The following is a 25,734-nucleotide window of genomic DNA, read 5'->3' as shown; positions in this document are numbered from 1 at the left end:
TGGATTGACCTACAGTCCGTAGGTCCCTTCCGTGGTTCAGGACTTTGGCAAGTTTTCCAACTTCAAAAATCTCCATCTCTGACGCAATCGACGGATCAACAGTACGGATCGTGGTTCAATCCACAGTCCATAGATCCTCCTCCGTAGTTCCATACTTAGAATATTCAAAATAAGGTACTAGAACCCTCTCTCTGAATCATTTGACGGAACAATAGGACGGACCGTAGGTTGATTTACGAACCATCGATTGCAACTGTGGTTCCACACTTGGTCAAGAATTCCTTGATTTTCCTTTAGCCTTGCCTGCCCATCTACATCTACCACCTACAGGGCGTGACTGGACCTACGGTCTATAAATCACGTCCGTAGATGCCCTTTTCTGCACATTGTTCAGTTGTGTCTCTCAACTTCCACGTCCGAAATTATTTCTTGCAAACATGATAAAAATACATTAATACCAATAAAAAATTGCCCTAGACACACACAACTCTTAAGTGAAATGTATTAAAAATACTGTAAACTCACGGTAAATCAACACCCTCAACTTAAATTCGTTGTTAGTCCTCAAGTGATGCACTAAGACTCTAAACAACACTAGTATAGAAGCAAGCATTCAAGCACAAGCAATCACATGGCCCTCTATCCCGGCTCTCTTTTTGAGTGCAAATCTTTTTCTCTTAGACTCAACAACATGTGGATCAAAATATGACAAAGATCGACCAATCAACACACAACATACACTATTTTGCTATCACCAAGGTACCGACTTTCCGACAATGTAACTAGTGCCCTTACTTCAAACAAAATCCCTTTTTCACACAATGAATATGATTTTGAGTACAACGACTAATTCAACACTCATGCTCAGAAGTAATTTCAAGTACAATTAGTGATCAATACCATAGGATTGCCCTTATTTTCACTGCTTAGACTCTCCAAGCTAGTTGCTAGGATCACTATAGGACTTTTCTGAGCTTGTAACGTAGGCTCGGTGTCAGGTGTGGTACATTTAGGTTCTTTTTAGTGACTTTCTGCCCTCCTTAACATTACATTGGCTATTTACCTCTTCCTTGACCTATTTTTGGTAACTTTTCACCTAACTTTCTTTTACTTCACTCTTTTCAACCAAGGATGCGACTTTTGACTTTTTGACTCTTATTTCTCTTTTTTTTTATTCTTATCTTGTATTTCTTTTCACATTTTTCTTTTGTTTCTTTTGCACAAAGTCACATCCTCTTTCGTATTTTTTCCTTTTTACAACACGAAACTCTTTTGACACCCTTCTTTCATTTGGTTTCCTTTTTTATAGCCACCCTCAACTTATGCATTTTGCATTGGTTGAGGTGCACAATATCCGATGTCAGACCAGGGCCAAAATCAAGGTAAGTTTTGGGATTAGCCACCCTCAACTTAGGCTTTTGGCCTATGTCGAGGTGCACATGTCCAAGGAGGGACCGGGGCCAAGACAATTTTTTTAAGGGAAGGTGAGTGAGGTGAATAAAAAAGAATTGGTCAATTTTAGGCTCAAATAATTGGATCAAAAGGGAATAATGCTATCATTTGGTTAGATAATTTTAGGCTTAAGTGGACTAATTTGAACAATGGCCTATGATCACTTCCTAACTTCTAGCCTAGTTTATCCTAGCAGGACCAACGGGGCAAGTTCTAGATTGGCACAAAACTGTCTGAACAATCAACCATTCTCACACACTCTTGGCACATAGTTTCCTTATCAAATTACCTAGTTCAAGTTCTAGCTTAAGTCATGAGATCAAGTTGGTTATTTATCAAGTCATACTCAGAGCCAACACATTCAACTCATTCTAGCCTACAAATTCTAGCACATATCACAAATTTTGGACGGGTATCAATTTTCATTCATAATTATGCCATCATGCTTCATTCTTTCTGATGTTTCTACACATACAATCCTAACACATGCTAATTCAATAAAATTAAATAGTCTCTTAGTGAAAAGGAACACAGGCAAGAAAACCTCAAAAGAGGATTATGAGTTGGGTTACTCAGACTTCACCCTATCACTCATAATCCATTTACCCCACCCCCAATAAAATAGAGTGCAATTTTACCTGATGCACAAAAATAAGCAATAAAGAGTAGGGTTAAGGTGAAGAAAACATGTGGCTCAAATACGTCGAAGACCTCAACAAGCGGGTGGGTCCGGTTTCCCAGAGCCCACTGGAACAACACTTGGGTCACGGTCAGTAGTGCTCACATCATCCATCACAGCACCATCAGTAGTGCTATCAGTGACTCTAATTGCACCATCAGTAGTGCTAACATCATCTCTCACAACAGTCATGGCCCCGGTAGTGGACCTAGAACTTGAGGCTCCTCTACGGCCCTATCCCTGGCCACACTTGGGCACTAAACACGACAAAATTTGACTACAGATGGGACATTGTACGGAGTGGGGAGTTCCAACGATGTACCGAGAAAAGGGAGAATGTATTACGCTGGCTGGTTCGTTATATTGCTACTGATGGAGAGCGAGCCCAGTGGGTCACCACTCCGGGCTTAAGCATCAAGAAGGCCACTCTCACATTTGTGGCTAAGTTTTTCAAGTTGTTGGTACGGAATCAGGTTTCTCCCACGAAGGTTGATAATGCACTTACTTGGGACCGCGTGGTTATGGTAGTGATGTTTGTGTAATCAAGGACACAACTTCCGATGCAAGTGTCTACGATCGTGCAGTAGTATAATAACACAACCAAAGGTTGGGATCGTTCCTAAGGGAGTGGTTTTGAGAATTAATAAAGAAATAAATTTAGTTCTAACTAATCATAGCTAAAGACATTAATGATTAAAAATATTGTAAATCAAAAGAGGACAGAAGAGTGTCAATTAACAATGAGGTTTTGTTACAAGTAAGTAAAAATAGCAAAATAAGCAAGGTTTTCTAAGTAATGAGAGGGGATCCTTGGCATATCACAGGAATACGGGTTAAGCTAGATTATCGGGTACATGCTTTAGATAGAAGATTCATAGAATAATTGTTACTAGGCTAGACTTTAAGAGGGATATGCTCTCTCTCGAGCAACTTATCCCGTTTCAAATGCCTTCCTCTCGGACACTTGCCATATGAAGACCAGCCTACGCCTAACCCATTCACTCTCTCGAGCTGAGTGTGTGGACATGGGACTAGGATTCACTCTCTATAGTTGAACCTCATGTCGACCCACTCACACTAGCCATCAATCTAGAGGATTTAGTTTTACGACCTCTCTCTCTCGCAAGCCAAAAACACATAAATAAACTTGTATTTGAAACTACAAATTAACTAAATTCATCAACAACCACTAAACGAAATCACATTTAAACTATGAATAAACTATCATCAAGCAAGACCGAACAATTATCTTAACCCATATTCGCTAAATCACACCCCAAGAATTGGTGTATTTTAGCCACACATCAAGAGATAGAAATTTCTACCTAAATGTGCTTGCATTCAAGTGGGTATGAAGATTTAAGTCTTGTTGCAGGCAAGGAATGAAGAATCCAAGAAACCCAAGTTCAAATCCTTGGAGATGAAACCCTCTTCTTCTTCATATTTCAAAACCCTCTCAAACTCAAAGAAAAAATATTAAAAAGTACTATTCTATATGAAAATTTTAATAATTGTTCGACTATTAAAACTACAACTCTAACTAGTATGTATAGATTTCACAAATTTGTGTTGCAACGGATCATTCGGCGTTGTTAGTCGAAATCGCCGATCAACTCGGCGATTCACCTTTTGGTGTAGTTCATCGTCGTCTTGTACCAATCTTCAGCATCGTCGTGCTCTGGGTCATTGGGCGATATGGTACTGCTTCGTGAAACTTCTCGGTGATGCGCCGACTTAATCCTTTCCTTCAGGGCTCAGCACACTGGAACAAAAGGCGAAGTAAGACCCTTCGGCGAATCGCCAAGTGAACTCGGCGATCCTGAGGCCTTCATTTCTTCGTTCTTTTCAGCCTTTTCATTCCTTTTTGCGACATAGTGTCCATGCTTTCCTTCACACTTTAAATACCTAAAGCTTAAGTGCTTTAATCAGATATTGAGATAAAATAAGCATTTGAGGACACATTATCCATTAAAATATAGCCCTAAATGAGTCCAATTTGTGGACTCAGCAACATCCCCAACTTAAAGTTTTGCTTGTCCTCAAGAAAACTCAAGTTCAGTCGTTCAAAAAGGGTGTCTCGAATAGTGCTACACAAGACTCAATCATGAATGCACACAACAAGACTCAATTTACTTATGCAAAGATCAAATGTGCACTCAAAGATTCAAGTTGTGACTCGCCAATATAAAAGAATCTCATGCTCACAATACTTGCTTCAAATACCAGTTCTGGCTCAACTATAGTGTTCAAATGCCCTCACAGAAAGAATGATTTCATATTCACACAATGGTTCATAGTTTAAAGCTTCGGAATCAGATGCAACGCTCACACTCACAAAGATGAACACAATGCATGCTTTCACCATAAGTTTGCCCGTAATTTCCAATCAACATTTGTTTCAGCTCAATCAAAATCAAAAATGTCTTTTCAACTCTTGTAATGGGGCTGAATGCAAAGGTATGGTCATTTAGGCTCAGTGACTTTCATCCTCATGAAATGTGATGCTCACAACACTTCCTTTCCTTTTCCTTCATCATTTTCTTTAGTGCTCACAAGTCATCCTATTATTCGCTTTCCCTGGATTGTTTGGGAACCCCATTTCGTTTTTAACTTTATTCCACAACTTTTCTTTTTCTTTTCTGTCTTCTTTTTTTATATGGAGGGGTTCCATTTTCCTCAAAAACCATGGATAGGAGGGACTTTCTTGCACTTCTTGATTTGCCTTCGCTTTTCACCACACCCCCAACTTATGATTTTGGCCTAAGTTGGCTACTCAAACTAACCACAACTTCATGAGGATTATGGGTGATGGATTAAGAAAGGTCTAGTTCATCAAGTTTCTTCCAAAGAAAGGTAAGGCTCAAGGGGTGTTCAAGAGAGAATCACACATTCACAAGGTAGGTCACAAAAGAGGTATATGTCAAATTGGTTCACACTCTTCGAATTTGCCTAAGATCATATCAAGAGATAGCATCACTTAGTTGACCGGATCAACGGGGAAAATTCTAGGATCTATCATGCATAGTTCACAGGTTAGCTCATCACACTAGGCATTGACCCTATAAGTTAAACAAGACTCCACATTTTCGCTAGTGTGTAATGATCATCACAAAAGACTCAATTTGATAAATGGCTAATCACAATGAGATGCAGAGAGTTCACATATTGCCTATGCAACTTCGTTGTGCCTTGTCGTAGCCACACATTCATGTTCGTTCGATTGAGAGCACTATTCAAGTCATCGGTATTGATAGGAACCGAGACTTAAGTTTTGCAAAAGAATAACCACATTCAACACACGAGAGGTGGAGAAAATTTTTCGGATGGGTCAAAATCATTTTTGCAATTTAAAATAAAAGGACCCATGAGCTCAAACATACACAGAAAAGCAGTATTTAACACAAAATAGCTCAAACCCAAATACATAATCGAAAACACGAGTCACAAATAGCACACAAAAGGTTGTCCTCACCCCACCACAAATAAAAGCAATTTGTCCTCAAATGCAATTAACAAAATATCCAGAATGTAAATTAAAGGAAGACAGAGCGGAGGTAAAGAAGGGATCATGTCTAAGGAGTCGCTCCATCTGTCTGGACTTCAGTGCCCGGAGTATTGTCATTTGCCTCTGGTCCTCTTTTTCCTTTAGCTCTGCCTTAGCCTCTATACCGATATTATCCTCGATCATATTGTCAACCTCATGAGCTGCTACAAAGTCGTGCATCACATTGCAGAACCCTCGAGCCCACGAAGGGACATTTGGGTCGATGTGCATCCTCCTCCTGGAACTGGTTGTCTTGTTGTTGCTCCTTTCAGTTCTTCTGAACAGTTGTGCTCTTATGTGTCAGAGTGGCATATTTCTTCCTGCAAATTTTGGTCTGGCCATGTCTGCAAAGTCTTGAAATAATGTTAGAACATATTTGACAACCAAAACAAAGACTTTTAGCTGCAGAAACACTAGATAGTCCATTCACTATGCCACCAAATACATTCGGCGAGCCACAGCTAATCCACCGAAGGTCACAATGCAGAAGGAGTTAGGAGTGCAGACAAAGAGCGAATAACAAGACTTTTGGTGAGTCACCGAGTGCTCTTGGCGACCTCATACTTCTCACCAAAAGTTACAGGTGCCACAACAAATAAAGCATGATAACAAGGGCGAGATAGGGTAAAAAATAGGTGAACCGCGGAAAAGTTCGGAGAGCTCGTCACAGTTTGCCGAATGACCCAATGTGCCTACTTTTGACCCAACTTCTCAAAATTAGCCCCGATACCCCCGAAAACAAAATTGAAGCATGCACCAGCACCGCCAAGGTAGGACCCATAACACCCAACACAACCCCTCAAATTTTAATCAAGTTTAACGCATGTAATTACGGGAATTCGACAGTCACAACTACCCGAGCATGGATATCAAATTAAATTATGAATGTAAAAAATATAATCCTATCAGGGAGGAGTAGAACATTTCAACATAATTATGCTATTGCAAATGAGTACAATTTTGAGAAGATAGCTATGGGGTTCGGGACACTAACCTTTTGTGCTGATCAAATGGATATTGAGATGCTCGGAAGCACTGTAATCCGACTCTAAGCATAAATCAATCAACTAAAATGCTCTAAAAGTGGAAAAACTATAGACACTAGGGTGCATGTATGATTTTGGACAGATAAAAGTGAAAGAAAGTGAATGAAGTTGAAACTTTTAAACCTTTAGCTTGTAAAAACCATCCAGTTTTCGCCCACTCGGTGACATTAGTCAAGCTCGCCTACTCACTCAGTGAAACACCGACTATTTAGTTTCTTCACCAAAATTTACAGAACCTTTGGTTTACAGGGGGTCCAAACGGCGATTTCTATTGTGATCGCCAACATGGTCGACTATTCGCCAATAATTTCCAACACTCTCCGAGTTTTACAGACTCCAATGTTGACGATGTCTTGAGCTAAATGGCGAATAAGGTTGGATTCGCCGACCCCTTCGGTGACTCGCCGACTGGATCTATTACTTGCCATTCTTCACTTTTTCAAACACTTCTCATACTTTAACCTGTACAAACAACACACCATTATTATATCAAAGCAAAAGAAAGAAATAAACAGTTTTGGGTTGCCTCCCAAACAACGCGTTAGATAACGTCGTGGCACAATGCAGCAGCGCCTTCAACTGTCTTCCAAATACACCACTTCAACCAAAGGAATCTCTTGACAATCCCCAAAATATAATTTCAGACGTTGACCGTTCACTTTAAATGGAGGTCATTCCTGATCTTCAACTTCTATGGCACCATTGGTGAACACTCACGTTACTCTAAAAGGTCCAGACCATTTGGATTTGAGCTTTCCATGAAAGAGTCTATGTCTAGCGTTGTATAACAAAACCCAATCTCCTACCTTGAACTCCCGCTTGAGTATCCTAGCATCATGCCATTTCTTCATCTTCTCTTTGTAGATGGCTGAACTTTCATACGATCTTAGTCTAAATTCATCTTGTTCATTCAACTGCTCTACCCTCTCTCTTGAAGTTTTTGACCATTCCAAATTTAAAGCTTTCAATGCCCACAATGCCTTGTGTTCTAGCTCGACGGGAAAATGACAAGCCTTTCCATAAACCAACTGATATGGAGACATACCGATAGGTATTTTGTAAGCGGTCCGATATGCCCATAGTGCATCATCGAATTTCCTAGACCGGTCAGTTCTGTTGGCATTTACTGTCTTTGCCAGGATGCTTTTGATTTCCCAATTTGATACTTCGACTTGGCTACTTATTTGGGGATGATATGGGGCTGCTACCTTGTGTTTCACCCCATATTTGCTCGAAAACCACCTATTGCAAAAGTAGGACCCCTATTGCTAATGATTGCCCTAGGAGTGCCAAATCTTCCGATGACGTAGCGTTTCAGAAATTGGACAACACTTTTTACTTCGTTGTTTTGAAGTACGATGGCTTCCACCCATTTGGAGACAAAATCTACAGCCACCAAGATATATTTATTTCCAAATAAGCTCACAAATGGGCCCATGAAACCAATCCCTCATACATCGAATTGCTCAACTTCCAAACTAGGAGTGAGAGGCAACTCGTGCCCTCTAGACACTCCGCCTTGTTGCTGACATTGAGAGCATTTCTTTCCAAATTCATGTACATCCTTGTATAGGGATGCCCAGTAATAACCACTTTGGAGGAATTTAGCGGCAATGCGAATACCACTATGGTGACCTCCTACTGGAGATGCATGGCAAGCATGGAGAATTTCTACCGCTTTTTCTTCCGGAACACACCTCCTAATAACATGGTCAGCACATTCTTGAAACAAGTATGGTTCATCCCAAAAGTACTTCTTAACGTCGAACATGAATCTCTTTTGTTGGTAAAAGGTCAGCTCATCCGGTATCAATCCACTCACAATTTAATTTGCAAAATCTGTATACCATGGTGTAGGTTTGAGAGATATAGCAAATACATGTTCGTCGGGGAAGGAGTCGTCTTTATCGACCTCACGCTCAACATCTTCCCTTCCTTCCAACCTCGATAAGTGGTTGGCCACTTGATTTTCGCAACCTTTTTTATCTTTTACCTCAAAATCAAACTTTTGTAATAGTAGCACCCACCTTATCAATCTTGGTTTTGCATCTTTCTTCGCCATCAAGTAGCGGAGTGCAGCATGATCAGTGTGTACTATTACTTTGGTGCCTAGCAAGTATGCCCGAAACTTTTAAAATACATAGACCACTGCGAGAAACTCTTGTTCAGTGACTGTATAATTTCGCTGGGCACTATTCAGAGCTTTACTTGCGTAATAAATTGGATGAAATAGTTTGTTGCGCTTTTGCCCCAACACTACTCCCAATGCCATACAACTAGCATCACACATTACTTTGAAAGATTCAGACCAATCAGGACTGACGATAATTGGGCTGGATACTAATTTTTCTTTCAAACACTTAAATGCGGCCATACAAGAATCATCAAAATAGAACTTCACTTCCTTCTCTAGGAGTTTGCAAAGTGGATGTGCAATCTTAGAGAAGTCTTTAATATACCTTCGGTAGAAACCTGCATGCCCCAAGAAGCTACGAATACCCCTTACTGAAATCAGCGGGGATAGTTTCTCAATTACCTCAATTTTTGCCTTATCAACTTCTAGCCCTTGTTGCAACTCCTTGTGTCCTAGAACAATACTTTTCTTCACCATGAAATGACATTTCTCCTAATTTAAGACCAAGTTCGTTTCCACGCATCTTTAAAGCACTTGCCCTAAGTGCATTAAGCACTCTTCAAACGTATCCGCTACGACTGAAAAGTCATCCATAAATACTTCCATAGAATCTTCGACCATATCTGCGAAGATAGACAACATGCAACGTTGAAATGTGGTTGGGGCATTACATAGTCCGAATGGAATTCTTTTGAATGCAAATGTTCCATAAGGGCAAGTGAAAGTGGTTTTTTCTTGGTCTTCCGGCGCAATAGATATTTGATTGTAACCGGAGTACCCATCCAAAACTCAATACCACCCTCTTTCTGATAATCGGTCAATCATCTGGTCCATAAAAGGCATTGGAAAATGACCTTTCTCGATCCATGACTTAAGCTTTCGTAGTCCATGCATACTCTCCACCCAGTCACTGGTTTTGTCGGCACAAGTTCTCCTTTTGCATTAGTATGGTTATACCTCTTTTTTTCGGTACACATTGCACCGGACTTACCCACTTACTATCTGCAATAGGGTAGATCACTCCCGCATCTAGACACTTGATGATCTTCTTTTTCACCACCTCTTGCATTGGAGGGTTCAATCTCCGTTGATGCTCCACACTAGGTTTAAATTCATTGTCGAGCCGAATCCTATGAGTACAGATGCCAGGAGAAATTCCTATTATATCAGCTATTGTCCATCCAATAGCTTTTATATGCTTCTGCAGTACTTCAGTGAGTAATTTCGCTTGCCTTTCAAGCAAATCGGTTGCGATAATCACTATTAAAGTATTATTGGCTCCTAAGAAGGCATATTTGAGATAAGAGGGTAGGGCTTTTAACTCTAGATTTGGTGGTTCTTCTGTTGATGGCTTTGTAGAAGGACTTTCTCTATTTTTCAAGTCGATATCCAACTTGATTGGATTCCTTGAATATACTCCTAACCCTGATAAGGCAGCTACCACTTCATAGTAACCTTGAACTTCAGATTCATCATAATTGGAAAGTACAGATTCAAGGGGTTCATTCTTGCGCATTATATGGCTCACACTTGCCACTGCCTCATCTATAACATCCTCAGTAGACACCACATGGATATTACTTGGTTGCTTCATAGATTTACAGTTATTAAAGGTAACCTCATCATTGTTCACACGAAACATCAATTTCCCACTCTTGACATCCACCAATGCTCTCCCAGTAGCTAAGAATGGCCTTCCCAAGATAATGGGGATTTCAAGATCGATCTCGCAATCTAGAATCACAAAATTAGTTGGAAAGATGAACCGATCTAATTTTACCAATATGTCATAGAGTATCCCCACAAGGTGTTTGATTGATCGATCAGCCGTAAGGAGTCTCATTGTGGTTGCCTTTGGTTCACCCAAACCAAGTTGCTTGTATATTGCATAGGGCATCAAGTTAATTCTTGCTCCTAAATCGCACAAAGCTTTAGCGAATTGGAGCATGCCAATTGTGCAAGGAATGGTGAATGCCCCAGGATCTTCTCTCTTAGTGATTGACTCATTTGTCATAATTGCACTACAACTATGGGGCACCTCAATCGTTTCATACTCCAAGCTCCTTTTCTTTGTAACCAGCTCTTTCATGAATTTGGCGTATCCCGGCATTTCCATCAATACTTCCACCAGAGGAAGGTTAATTGATAAGTTCTTGAGTACTGACAAAAAAAATTTGAACTTCTCATCTTCATTCTTCTTTTTCAAACGTTGAGGAAATGGTAGAGGTATTTTGGGTAAATGGTGCGTGACTTTTGGAACATGAACATGTTGCTCTGCATCCTCTTATGGTTCTTGGGCAAGGTTTTGTGGAATAGGCAATTCTCGTTCCTCTATACCCTGTCTCTCTTCCTGCATTTGAGGGTCCTCATCCTCCATCACATTCCCTTTTGCCATCTTTCCACTATGGGTAACTACATCCAGCCCTCTTTCATTATCTTTCATCAGTGTCTTGGATGTTAATTGAGCTGATAATAGAATCAATTCACCTTCTAGTGTTTTGAGGGCATCAGTATGAGAATTCACTTTACTGTTCAATGATGAAAAGTCATCTCTCATCCCTTTTAGCAAATCATCAGAGCCCTTAAGTTTATCAAGTATGTGTGACAGTAGATCATTTACCCGAGGACTACTTGCACTCCCTTTTGATTTTGGGCTTTCACTCAATTGAGTGTGGTCTTCCTTATGGTCATCTTGCTCAGCCTAATTGTGGCAATATCTCCTTGGTTCTTCACTCCTATAATAGTTCCAAACCTTGATTTCCGCCCCGCTATTAATAACATAGGTGGAAACCCTCCTCACATCTTATGGAGTTCCAACCTTGATTCTCCCCCGTTCTTTAGTAACCGGATGAAGAACCCCCCTCAACTCTTTTGTAGTTCCAACCTTGATTCCCCCTGGTCTAAAGTAACCAGAAGAAGAACCATCCTCAACTCTAAATACTCCATACGTCCCCTTCATATGCTCTTGTATCACTTCCATTTGAGACAACATCGTTTTGATGTTTTCGTCCCTCTTCCTTTCTTTATCGAGTTGTTCTTGCGTTAATCTGAAGCACAGTGGGGAAACTTGGTCATCTTTTGTGTACCATGCTTGATTTACTCTAGTCATGCCATCTAGGAAGAATGAGGCTACTTCAAATGATTGTAACATTATTCCTCCTTGCACCAGCTGACCAACTATCCCTTTATTAATCAAATCCAAACTACGGTAAAAGTATTGGAGCAATAACTCACCCGGCAGTCCATGCATTGGACATTTTCGCAAAAGTCTCTTAAAACTTGTCCATGATCTGTGAATTGGTTCGCCCTTCTTTTGATTAAAATTTTGAATGTCATCTCTCAGTTTCATCATCTTTGATGGAGGGAAGAATCTCTCATGAAAAGTCGTAACTAGCTCCTCCCATGAATTGATGCAGTTCTTAAGAAGCTCGACCAACCACTTAGTGGCTCCCCCGGTTAATGATAATGGAAATAAGCGAAGTCGTATGAACTCCTGTGACAGATTCTTAAATGACAGAGGGGTTAATACTTCTATCAAGCTTCGCATATGTTTATATGAATCTTCATGCTCTAATCCTCCATATAAACCTCTTGAATGTATGAGATGGAGTGTTGTGCAAGTAACTTCAAATGTTGCACTTCCATCTACTTGTGGCATGCAAATTACACCCATCTCACCCACTTGGGCAGGGTTGTACACACTATTAATATCATCAATATTGTCTCAATGAAAAGCATAGCCCGCTAGATGGCCTACTTGGCAACTATTTTCACCGTTCACACTCATATGTCTGTTGAAACACACAAACACTCAAAACAAAACTGAAAATTAAGTTAGAAGACTATAACTAAGAAGAATAAAAATTCTACTAATCTAAGAATTCTCAAATAACACCAATCCCCGACAGTGGTGCCCTTTTGATGTTTGCTTAATCAAGGAAACAACTTTTGCTGCAAGTGTCTACGATCTTGCAATAGTATAATAACCCAACCAATGGTTTAGATCGTTCCTAAGGGAGTGGTTTTGAGAATTAATAGAGAAATAAAATTTAGTTCTAACTAATCGTAGCTCAAGACATTAATGATTAAAAATATTGTAAATCAAAGAAGGACACAAGAGTGTCTATTAACAATGGGGTTTTATTACAAGTAAGTAAAAACAGCAAAATAAATAAGGTTTTCTAAGTAATGAGAGGGTACCCTTGGGATGTGACGAAAATACGGGTTAAGCTAGATTATTGTGTACATGCTTTCGATAGAAGAGTCATAGAATAATTGTGACAAGTCTAGACTTTAAGGGGGATAAGCTCTCTCTCGAGCAACTTACTCCGTTTCAAATGCATTCCTCTCGGACACCCACTTGCCACATGAAGATCAGCCTACGCCTTAACCCACTCACTCTGTCAAGCTGAGGTGTGGTCATGGGACTAGGGTTCATTCTCTCAAGTTGTACCTCATGTCGACCCACTCACACTGCCATCAATCTAGTGGTCTTAGTTTTACGACCTCTCTCTCGAGCAAGCGGAAAACACATAAATAAACTTGCATTTTCAACTACAAATTCATTAAATTCATCCACAACCACTAAATGAAATCATATTTCAACTATGAATAGACTATCAGCAAGCAAGACCCAATAATTATCTTAACCCATATTCTCTAAATCACACCCCAAGAATTAGGGTTTTTTAGCCACACATCAAGAGATATAAATTTATACCTAAATAAGCATACATTCAAATGGGTATGAAGATTTAAGTCTTGTTATAGGCCAAGAACGTTGCGCTCTTCTGTGATGAGTCTGGCCATCTTCTTTTTTTCATTCAACATCTTGGCATCCATATAGATTTGCCATTGGCCCTCTACGCACCATATATTGACCTCCTCAGCAATCGGAGCAGGGTCGTTGTTTTTAGGCACTTGAACCTTCCCCAAACTAGTAGCCTCATGAGACGAGGCAGCTTGGCCATGTGAACTCGTGCCTATTGCGGACCTTGAATAAGACCCTGCTGCAGAGGCGGACTCAGAATCGGAAGCAGACCCAACCGGTGACCCAATTAGTGTATCCTCCTCATCAGACTGGGAGGCAGTGACTAAGTCAGGGAACACCTTCTTGGCTTGATTTCGAGTAGCCCGGGCTGATGTGGTTGATGTCCTTCCAATTGGGGGGACATATTCGGGGTCTTTGGTAGCATCAGTATCCTCGATTAGCCTACGGGTAGTAGCCGTTGATTTTGATCTACCCTTGACGGCTATAGCTTTCTTCGGGGCCATTGTACCTATGGAGGTAGAATTAGTACCAATTTGAAATAACGACACACTCAAAAAAAATTTAGAACAAATAATGAGCAAAATTAAAAAATTACAGACAGCGGCTTCAGTTGCCCCCTACGGTGGGTTCCTACGATCCGTGGATCTCCTCAGTAGGTCAGAGGTCCCAAAAAGTTGGGCTCTGATGGGAACCAGGGATGTGCAGAACAGTTCGTATATTGACCTACGGACCGTAGTCCACCTCTGTAGTTCCACACTTAGTGGAATTGCTTTGTGCCATAAACCACAGACCTGATCTACGGTCCGTAGACTGATCTACGGTCTGTAGACGTGGTCTCATGGATCCATTCTGTGCCAGGTATCAGATACTCTTCAGTTCAGAACCAAATTTTATCAATTAAAACCATTGACCTTAGCCTAATCATGCATTTCAACATAATTTATACTTGTTCGTCATCCCAAGGATTCCAATTATTCAATTGTTACATGCATTGCATACGAAACTAGGAACCCTAAGTCGAAACTTGCATTTAGACACTTTTTTTTTAATTTAACATATTACAAAGACAACACAATCACAATCTATCGTCCCAAGGGTGTTTCTAACATTATTTTAGGATACAATTTTATACAACAACCCAAGGTCAAGAACCACTTCCTGACTTTCGATAACAACAATGAATCGGAATTCAAAGTGAAGGGAAAGTTGATTACCTTACAAGCAAAGGAAATGGGTGATTGTGTGATGATACTTGACTTCCCACAACTTCTAACTCGCCTTTCGCACCGAACCCGATACCGGAACATCTGGAAAATTAGGAATGAAGGGATTTGGGAGAGAGAAGAGTGAATTGGGAATATGGAGGGATTTTAGGATTTTGAGGGGTTTAGAAACGGTTAGGAGGAAAATATGGGAAGTGGGAATTATTTGAAAAAGGGGGGTTTTATTTAAAAGAGGTCAGGGTCGGGCAAGCCGACTTAGGGTTCGGACCCACGAGACCCCGTCTATGGTCTGTGGGTTGACCTACGGTCCGTAGATGGGGTCTGTAGTTCACTTTTACACTTAGGAAAATTTAGCGTTTTTACTTGGGATCTACGGACGCCATTCACAGTCCGTGGAATGAACCACGGACCGTCTATGGGGTCCGTAGACCTCTACAACAGACCTTTTCTGCAGATATTTGTTTTTCTTCCCTGCACATGTAGCAACCATTAGGCCTTTCTTTTTAAATCTGGACACTCTTTAGACATGGACCCTATGCTATATCTAGCCAACACTAAAACAGAAATAAAGCACCTTTCTAAAGGAATACAGAAAAGCAAATAAACAAACAAAACTACTAAACCAAAAAGAAGAACCTATGGTTGAATAGATTGTACATCTTGGGTTGCCTTCCAAGCAGCGCTTGATTTAACATCGAGGCATGACACAGGCCTCTTGATTACTCAAACTTCATCAAGATAGTAGGCCTCAACAACTTCTTGCACACTTTCTGCGTTTCCCAGATAGATCTTGATCCTTTGCCCATTTACCTTAAACCTTGTTCCCTTACTGTTCTCCAGCTTGACCGCTCCATATGGGAGCACTTGTGTGACTAAGAATGGCCCGGTCCACTTGGACTTGAGCTTGCCTGGAAACAAGCGCAACCTACAGTTGAATAGAAGCACAAGATCAACCACAACAAATTCTCGCTTTTCAATCTTTTGATCATGATACTTCTTCATCTTTTCCTTGTACAAGGCTGAACTTTCCTAAGCTTTCAGGAAAAACTCATCAAGCACATTCAAGTAATTCGTTCTCTGATTTGATACGACGCCCCAATCTAAATTTAGTTTCTTTAGCGCCCACATAGCCTTATGCTCTAACTCTACCAGCAAATGGCAAGACTTCCCATATACAAGTTGGTAGGGGTACATACGTATGGGAGTCTTGAATGCGGTGCGATAGGCCCATAGAGCATCATCAAGCTTCCTTAACCAATCCATTCTATTAGCATTCACAGTATTTGCCAAAATCTTCTTGATCTTTCTGTTCGACACTTCAACTTGCCCACTAGACTGTGGATGGTAAGGAGTGGTTACATTGTGGCGGACGCCATATTTATCAAGTAAAGCCTTGAACAACTTATTGCAAAAGTGAGAACCTACATAGCTGATAATCGCCCTAGGTATACCAAATATGGAGAAGATATTCTTATTCAAGAATGGGGTGACACTTTTACCTTCATTGTTAGGAAGCGCAATTGCTTCCACCAACTTCGACACATAATCAACCACAACAAGAATATACTTCACCCCATGTGAACTAACAAATGGACCCATAAAATCAATACCCCATATATCGAACAACTCTATTTCCAATATAGGATTAATAGGAAGCTCTTGCCTCTTTGAAATTCCTCCTTCCCTTTGGCAACAGTCACATGACTTGGCAAAATTATGAGAATCTTGGTGGATGGTAGGCCAGTAATACCCACACTATATGATTTTATGTGCAGTCTGAATACCACTACGATCCCCACTAACAGGCGATTCATGGCACGCCTCTAGTATACTCAACATCTCGACCTCGGGCACACAGCGACAAATAATCCCATCAGCACAACTACGATACAAATAAGGGTCATCCCAAAAGAACTTATTCACATCATACATAAACTTTTTTCTTTGGTGAAAGGACAAATTTGATGGCACCAGATCACTTGCCAAATAGTTAGCAAAGTCTGCGAACCAAGGAATCAGATCATAAGAAGCGGCCAAAACCTGTTCATTTGGAAAAGCATCATTAATTTCAGTCCTATCACCAAGCTTGAGTATAGCTTCTTCCTCTTATCTGGACAAGTGATCGACAACCTAATTTTCTATACCCTTTCTATCTTTCACCACAAAATCGAACTTTTACAGCAACAACACCCATCTAATCAACCTCGGTTTAGCATTCTTTTTAGCCGTCAAGTACCTCATGCAGAATGGTCAGTATGCACAATGACCTTAGTACCAAGAAAGTAGGATCAAAATTTCTCAAATGTGAAAACCACCGCAAGAAGCTCTTGTTCAGTCACTGTATAGTTCTTTTGAGCCACATTTAGAGCTTTGGTAGCATAGTAAATAGGATGAAGAATCTTCTCTCGCCTCTATCCCAATACTACACCAAGCACTACTCCACTCGCATCACACATTACCTCAAACGGTTGTCCCCAATCCGGTGAAATAATGATAGGTGCAGTAACTAACTTCTCCTTCAACTCTCCAAATGCTCTCAGACAAGCATCATAAAAATCAAACTTATACTCCTTTCTTTCTGAGCAGTTTGCACAATGGATGTGGGAGAAATAGGGATGAACCTCCTATAGAAACTTGCATGCCCAAGAAAACTTCTAACACAATTAACAGAGAAAGGTGGTGGAAGCTTTTCTATTACCTCAACTCTTTCTCTATCAACCTCAATACCCTTTTCAGAGATTTGATGACCTAGAACTATCCCTTCTTTCACCATGAAGTGGCACTTCTACCAATTGAGCAAAAGATTGCACTCTTCACACCATTTAAGCACCTCGGCCAAATGGTCTAGAAAACGATCAAAAGAGTCACCTACCACAGATAAATCATCCATAAATACCTCAATAGTGTCCTGCACCGTATTATAAAATATTGACATCATACAGTTTTGGAAGGTCGCTGGAGCATTACACAACCCAAATGGGATCCGTTTGAATGCGAAAGTCTCATAATGGCAAGTGAAGGTGGTTTTCTCTTGGTCTTTTGGAGCTATAGAAGTCTGATTGTAGCTTGAATAACCATCAAGGAAACAATACCAACCCTTACCTGCAAGTCGGTCCAACATTTGATCCATGAATGGCATAGGAAAATGGTCTTTTTCTATACAAGCATTTAATTTCTAGTAGTCCATGGAGACTCTCCATCCAGTCACAAGCCGCATCGGAACAAGCTTGTTTTCTCATTAGGTACCACAGTAATCCCACCTTTCTTGGGCACACACTGAACAAGACACACCAAACTACTATCTACAATGGGATAAATAACTCCAGCATCCAACCACTTGATGATTTCCTTCTTAACTACCTCTTGCATAGGCGGATTTAGTCCTCTCTGGTGCTCAATACTAGGTTTTTGATCCGGCATAAGTTGAATTTTATGAGAACAAATAGCAGGAGGAATCCCAATAATGTCTGCAATAGTCCACCTAATAGCTCGCTTGAACCTCTTCAACATGGAAACCAATGCCTCAACTTGTGCCATATTCAAATCTGCCGCAATGATGACCGGTAAAGTCCCATCTTTCCCCAAGAATACATACCTCAAATGTGATGGTAGAGCCATAAGCTCCAATTTCTGAGCCTCTTCAACAGATGGTCTAACAAGTGGAGAGTCAGGATTCTTTAAGTCTAACTCTAATCTCTTTAGTTTAGAGCGGAATTCAAACCTATCAAGTGCGGCGACCAATTTATCATAGTCTTCAATACCATCACCCTCAAAGTTCATCATTACCACTGCTAGTGCATCAACACCCAACCTCTCTTCAATAGGCACCTTAGAACCACTATGTACAATATGTGTTACCATAGATACTGATTTGAGCTCACTACTCTACTTAATGGACCTAGAGATATTGAAAGTTGCCTCTTCATTGTTCAATCGGAACTTCATCTGCCCTTTCTCCATATCAACCAAGGCTCGCCCACTGGTTAGGAATGGTCTCCCAAGGATAATCAGAACCTCAAAGTCAACATCACACTCAAGTATCACAAAATCCACCGAAAAGATAAAAGACTCCATTTTCACTAGTACATCTTGGACCACCCCAATGGGTTTCTTCATAGTTCTATCGGCCATAAGCAGTCTCATCACAGTCTGTTTTGGATCCCCTAAACCCAACTTCTTGTAAATAGCCGATGGCATCAGATTTATACTAGCACCCAAATCGCACAATGCCTTTGCAAATTGTAGCAACCCAATGGTACAAGGAATAGTGAAAGCCCCAGGATCTTCCTTGTTCTTCACAAGGGACCTTGTAGCAATAACACTACAATGTTGCAACTTATCATCATCTTCAAAACTCACGGCCCACTTTTTAGTTACCAAGTCCTTAATAAACTTCACATACACATGCATGTGCTCCAAAGCTTCTATCAATGGCACATTGATGGAAAGTTGCTTTAATATACTAATAAATCTGCTGTATTTGCCTTCTTCAGTCTTCTTCACTAACCTCTGTGGGAAAGGAGGTGGAGGTTTAGGCATGGGGACAACTTTCTGAGTTATCTCCAATTCCTTCTCTGTTGCATTCTCGGGCTTTTCATTTACCTCAATCACATGATCATCTTTACTAACCTCTACTTCAACCCCAGATGGCATAGGTGGATCAATGGTCTGCTTACCCCCTCGAGTAGTTATTGCCATACAATGCCCATCATTCTTTAGATTTTGGATGGTGTTGCTAGGAAGTGTGCCAGGTTGACGTGGGTTTACTGTGGTGGATAACTGAGTCATCTGCTGCTCAAGATGCTTGATTGACACTGCATGGTCATCATCTTTTTGACCAATACTAGACAAGTCATTTCGCATCTCCTTCACATTCTCATCAGTCGAATCAAACCTCTTCATCATCTCCTACATCATATCCTCAATATGTGACATATTACCTCCAGTTTCCCTATTACTAGACTCCTAATTTTGAGGAGGAACATAAGGCCCAACCTGATCATTTTTGTTGCCATAATTGTTCCGGTTGTACTTGTTGTCACGATTGAAGTTCCCATCCCGGACATATTGACCTTCTCGTTTATAGTTGCCATAGTTTCGACCTTGGTTTTCTTGCTCTTGGTGCCAATTATCCAAGTTGGAACCTTGGGCATTGGCTCGAAAACCCCATGTCTGATCATTCACCAAATAAGCATCCTCCTCGTAGTAATATTCCTCCTCCGGTGGTGTTAGAGTCTTGGTCAAGTAATTGACCGCATTTACCTTTTCTGCACATCCACTCACATGCTTCAGGACCAACCCCAGTTTTGTCCTCATCTGAGCCATTTCCTCACGAATATTATCAGCAGATTGGTTAGGTGCAACTTGGACTGCAAACGTGTTTTTCCTAGTATCTGACTTTCTAATGCTCCAAGCCTTATTGTTTCAGAAAATTTTCTCCAGTTTCTCAGCGATCTGCTAAAAAGTGCACCCACCATATGAACCTCTAGCGATGGTATCGAGCACGGGCTTACTTTTGTCATCCAAACCTCGGTAGAAGTATTCCTTCAGTGATTCATCATCAATGCGGTGATTCGAGACACCTCTTATGAAAGCAGTGAACCTGTCCTAGGACTACTCACAAACTCTCCAGGTAGTGCTACGAAATTGTTGAGTTTATCTTTGTGGTTCAGCTTCTTTGACACTGGAAAGAATCTTGCCCGAAACATGTATAGATTGAGTTTTAAGGGAGCTTAGTAAACAACACAGCAGCATCGCCGGTCAATGATAGAGGGAATACTCTCAATCCAATGGCATCCATGTCCAAGTCCGGTCGACCCACACAACTTTTGCAAACACTTATTAGCCTAGCTACGTGCGCATGTGGATCCTCTGATGCCAAACAAGAGAACAAACCCCTCACTGTAGGCATCTGCATCAAACTGCTAGTCACCACGAATGTATGCCTCGGAGGTAGAGGGGGTAGAGCAAGAGGTTCGTCAGATTCAGTAGCATTAAAGTTGACCCTATAGTTATCACGCAGTCTTGGTCCAGGTGGATCATGTACCCTCACTATATCTCTGAGTATATTTTTGCCTTGAACCAGATTATTCTCATCACCAACCCTCGGAGGCTGCAACCTAAGTTGATCACCTAAATTTCCTCTGATAGGATTGGCTAGAACTCCTTGGTTATTCATTTTTTGCAAAGTTTTGTTCAACTCTGGATTGTAATGAGTAAGTGGTTCACCTTGGCTCCGTGTACTTGGCATACACTAGAGTAGGAACCTGAGAGAAACAAAAAGAAAAAGAAAAAAAAAGTAAAATTATGAAATATTTGACTAAAGTTCAATAATGTAGTTGAACTTAATCTAAAAGCCCTATTCCTCGGCAGCGGCACCAAAATTTGATATGCTCAAATTACACCTCCCTAAAGAATTATAAGCGATCGCTATCAAGTAAAGAACCCAACTTGGAGGTTGGGCCCGATTCCATGAGGAATATGGTTTAGACTTAACTTTAACCCATGATTATATTTGTTTAGTCAACGTACTTCTGAAACAACTAATTAAAAGGGGGAAATATTTGTGAAACAAAATATGGAAATTGTAGTTAAGTAACAAGTGACTAGGATTCAACTTTATTGTTATCAATGAGAGAAAGTGACTAGGGTGTACGTGTTCCACATAAGCTCATAATGCGGTAATCCTGGTAATAGTAACCCTTTCCTATTGTATTACATGCAAAGTGATAAGTTAGGTAGCTCTAATTCCTTGGTCCAGCAACTAGAGAATTTCACCCCGCACCTTGGTCAAGCTACGTATGTATAACTTACTAACCTTTACTGTTACCTCATATTAGACAACACATCAATGTATGGCTTAGTTTTCACCCTCGCACCAATCAAAATTAGATTATTAGATTGTATCAGAATAAATCTATGTTGATAATTCTTTTCTTATTAACTACCTCTTTGGTCCGGCAAGTAGCAACAAGGCGAGTTCTAACGTTTGCATCCGCTAAAATGACTTCTAAATGAAAGAATTATCAATGCATGCAATAACACTATTCAAGAGTTACTTAATTACTATTCATACTTTGTTAATCGCTCATGGTTCCCACAACCATAGTTGTGGATTTAGTTACCCATAGTAGCAAGAACACAATTCGTATTTTTAGATGAAGAAATCATGAACTTACATAATAAGTAGAAGAAATCCAGAATCTCAACTTGAATTTCAAAGTCAAAATCTTTAAAACGAACTTAGGAAATCAAAAATTGCTAAAATTGCAAGTTGATCTCCAAAGCCAAAAACTAGAATAAAAGTAATGAAGTCTAATCCCCAAAAATGAGGTTTACATGCCCTATATATAGAAAATCAAGTCCCAACTAAAAAGGAAACAAAATAAGGAAATAATTTTTCAGGACGCGATTTTAATCTACTACACTGACCTACGAACCGTGAATTGACCTACGGTCCGTAGGTCCCTTCCGTGGTTCAGGACTTAGGCAAATTTTCCAACTTCAAAAATCTTCATCTCTGACGCAATCGACGGTCAAGAATTCCATGATTTTCCTTCAGTCTTGCCTTCCTATCTACGTCTACCATCTACGGGGCGTGACTGGACCTACGGTCTGTAGGTCACGTCCGTAGATGCCCTTTTCTGCACATGGTTCAACTGTGTCTGTCCACTTCCACGTCCGAACTTATTTCCTACAAACATGATAAAAATACATTAATACCAATACAAAATGGCCCTAGACACACATAACTCTTAAGTAAAATGTATTAAAAATACTGTAAACTCATGTTATATCAGTAGTGTTTTCTCTAAAGATTTTGAGGTGTTATCTATATAGTGTTCATGTAGATGTGTTTACTAACCATAAATGCTTAAAGTATGTAATCAACCAAAAGGATTTGAATCTTTGCAAAAGAAGGTGTCTTTAGTTATTAAAGGATTTTGATATGAGTGTCCTCTATCATTCTGGAAATGTGAATATGGTGGAAGATGCTCTTAGTCGGCTATCTGTGGGTAGTGTTGCTCAAGTTAAGGATGTTAAAAAGAGCAAGTTTGTGATGTTCATAGGTTGGCCTGATTGGGTGTTAAGTTTGATGATTCTAGTGAGGGTGGTGTGATTATTCAGAATTTTTTGGAATCATCTCTTATATTAGATGTGAAGGATAAGCAAGATCTTGATCCTATTACTGTTGATTTGAAGAATTTGGTTTCTTAAAAATCCATTGAATCTTTCTCCCAAGAGGAAGATGGTGCCTTTTATATCAAGGTTGGTTATGTGTTCCCAATGTCAATGAGTTGAGAAATCTTGCTTTGATAGAAGCTCGCAGTTCTCGATATTTCATTCACCCAAAAGCCACCAAGATGTACCACGACTAGCAGGAAGCGTATTGGTGGAATGGGATGAAGAGGATATTGTGGAATCTGTGGCTAAATGTCTAAATTGTCAACAAGTGAAAGTTGAGCATCAGAAACCCAGTGGTTTGACTTAAGCCATTAGTAGTCCTACTTGGAAGTGGGAAGATTTGAATCTGGACTTCATTATGGGTTTAACTCGTATTCGTCGTTATTTTAACTCGATTTTGGTTATTATGGATCGAATGACAAAGTTGACTCACTTTCGTCATGTAAAGTTTTTGTTTTCAGCGGAGGAGCATGCCAAGCTTTATATTCGATAAATGGTGAGGTTGCATGTCCATTCTAATCCTGGTTCTCATTTTACATCTTAGTTTTGGAGGTTGTTTCAGAAAGGTCTTGGTACCTAAGTGAAGCTTAGTATAGATTTTCATCTTCAGAATGATGGACAAGCCGAGCGTACTATTTTGATTTTGGAAGATATGTTGAGAGCTTGTGTCATTGATTTCAAGGGTAATTAGGATGATCATTTGCCATTTATTGAGTTGGCTTATAATAATAACTATCATTTTAGTATTACGATGGCACCATTTGAAGCTCTCTATGGTAGGAGGTCTAGGTCTCCTATAGGTTGCTCTAAAGTCGATGAGGTCGCTTTCATCAGGCTCGAGTTGGTGCATGAGGCTATGGAAAAATCTCAAATTATTCGTGAGAGGTTGAAAATGGCACAAAGTCGATAAAAGTCTTAATTCAGTGTAAGAAGAAGAGAGCTTGAATTTGAGGTTGACGATAAGGTTTACTTGAAAATCTCACCCATGACTGTATAATGAGTTTTAGAAAGAAGGTCAAGCTTAGTCCCCGATATATGGGCTCATATCCAATTTTGAGGCTTATTGGCAATGTTCCTTATGAATTAGAGTTACTCTCACGACGCGGGCCTACACCCCGGACGTAACACAGCGTACAAGACTCCGAAAAGTCACATACAAGCCTCATAGCATATCATCACATAAGAACATAGGAAATAGTGCGGAATTTAAAACTTTTAATCCATACTATCAGAAACCTTTATTTACAACAGCAGAAGTCTAGACATAGTCTCACATGGCCATCAACTATAATCGAGGTCTCAAAATAGGGTCACAACCCTTACAATAAGAAATCTAAAGTCTAATACAATAAAAGGAATGAAACAAAAACAAAGAACTTTTCCTCGGATCCACGAGGACATACCACAAGCTTTGGAGAATAGTCTATCCAAGCATGAACTAGAAGAAATCACCTCAAACGCCGGAACCTACACTTTGCAGAAAATGTAGAAAAAACATGGGTTAGCATAAATATGTATTAAGTATCATAGCCATGCAAAAACCATGCTTAAAAAGGACATTTTGGTTGAAAACCATGCATATGTCAAGTTTAAGAAACATTAAGAACTTTCATATAAACAATACAATACATAAGTATATTCATCACGTAAGTCATTAGAACATAATAGAGCCATCATGAAAGTAACCCTAAGTTATACTTGTGTAATGTATTAATGACATTCCATAATACCATTCATACTAAGTACCACTTTAAGGCCACCATAGCATACTTACCATTCTTCATTCTCATCTCTACTCAATAATCATAGATAAGGAATGTTTACATTTAATAAGTCATGGCAAGGAAAGCAACTCATAATAACAATCCAAGTTAAACATTTTTCATTACCTTAAACCTGTAAGTCAACATTCTCATTTAGCATCATTATGAGCACATTCTTTTCATTATACATAAGGACATTAGAGAAACATACCATAGCCCTTTCAAAGCCTACTCGTGCAATGCATGGATGGCATCCCATACTACCACCCACACTTCATAGAACCTCTCAAGTAACCATAGCACATAACTCACATGATGGGAATAATCCCTAACCGACATAGACCATGTGAGCAAACCATGGAATCTGGTATCTATCCCACACCGTAAAGGGTTGGTCTACTTGCCTAAGTTAGAACCGGTAATTTAGCTTAGGTGGATCCACTACCTATAACCTATGTGGGAACATAGTTATGGGATAAGGAAGATGTTCATTGAAATGTGGCCTAAACATGGGGAGAGATTCCATCCTACCATATCCACTCAGTGCTAAGCGTATATTCCCATAGAGTAGTTCATTCACATTAACCTTATTACACATGAGAGGGTGCCATTGGCCTACCGACCCAAGGTACATTGATAAACACATGAAAGAGCGCCATAAGCCTACATTCAAGGTACATTATTTAACACATGAAAGGCTGCCATAAGCCTACCGATTCAAGGTACATTTTTAGGAAAGCTCATGAAAGAGTACCGTACGACTACCGATTCAAGGTTTATCATTATCATTCATGGAAAGGTGCCATATGCCTACTGATCGCAAGTTCGTTATTAGCATGCAGGCACCGATCCAAGACACATCATAGAATACTTCATTAAACATTATGAAAGGGATACCACCATTTGGTCTACCGATTCAATGTTCATTAAGTCAAGAT

At 40.0% G+C, this 25,734-nt stretch overlaps 2 protein-coding genes across 2 annotated transcripts; both read right to left on the bottom strand.

Annotated features, from left to right (window-relative positions):
• Positions 1-8,852: 8,852 nt before the first annotated feature.
• On the bottom strand, positions 8,853-10,965 carry LOC125822577 (uncharacterized). The gene is made up of 2 exons (XM_049501993.1): positions 9,847-10,965; positions 8,853-9,347 (listed from the first exon to the last, which is right to left on the bottom strand). The coding sequence occupies exons 1-2, from the start codon at positions 10,963-10,965 to the stop codon at positions 8,853-8,855; spliced, it is 1,614 nt and encodes a 537-aa protein (XP_049357950.1).
• A 7,769-nt stretch (positions 10,966-18,734) lies between these two features.
• LOC125822566 (uncharacterized) lies at positions 18,735-21,027 on the bottom strand. Its single transcript, XM_049501982.1, has 5 exons — positions 20,591-21,027; positions 20,324-20,451; positions 19,845-20,218; positions 19,617-19,715; positions 18,735-19,517 (listed from the first exon to the last, which is right to left on the bottom strand). Exons 1-5 carry the CDS (start codon positions 21,025-21,027, stop codon positions 18,735-18,737), a joined length of 1,821 nt encoding a protein of 606 aa, XP_049357939.1.
• Positions 21,028-25,734: the final 4,707 nt, after the last annotated feature.

This window comes from Solanum verrucosum, unplaced genomic scaffold (assembly GCF_900185275.1).
Source record: "Solanum verrucosum unplaced genomic scaffold, falcon-dt-bn FXZP01000302.1, whole genome shotgun sequence".
In the NCBI taxonomy this organism is placed as follows: Eukaryota; Viridiplantae; Streptophyta; class Magnoliopsida; order Solanales; family Solanaceae; genus Solanum; species Solanum verrucosum.
The sequence above is the reverse complement of the archived record's forward strand: the minus strand, read 5'-3'. Positions and strand labels throughout refer to the sequence as shown.

What these genes read in the sequence shown, in the direction of transcription:
- LOC125822577 (XM_049501993.1), bottom strand. Translation starts at nt 10,965, where the DNA reads ATGCCGGGATACGCCAAATTCATGAAAGAGCTGGTTACAAAGAAAAGG. An exon ending in CTATTGCAGATAGTAAGTGG is followed by an intron (nt 9,348 to 9,846) that starts GTAAGTCCGGTG and finishes GTCTTAAATTAG; the next exon opens with GAGAAATGTCATTTCATGGT.
- LOC125822566 (XM_049501982.1), bottom strand. Translation starts at nt 21,027, where the DNA reads ATGAATAACCAAGGAGTTCTAGCCAATCCTATCAGAGGAAATTTAGGT. An exon ending in CATCGCTAGAGGTTCATATG is followed by an intron (nt 20,219 to 20,323) that starts GTGGGTGCACTT and finishes ACACGTTTGCAG; the next exon opens with TCCAAGTTGCACCTAACCAA. An exon ending in TGACTCAGTTATCCACCACA is followed by an intron (nt 19,518 to 19,616) that starts GTAAACCCACGT and finishes GGGGGTAAGCAG; the next exon opens with ACCATTGATCCACCTATGCC.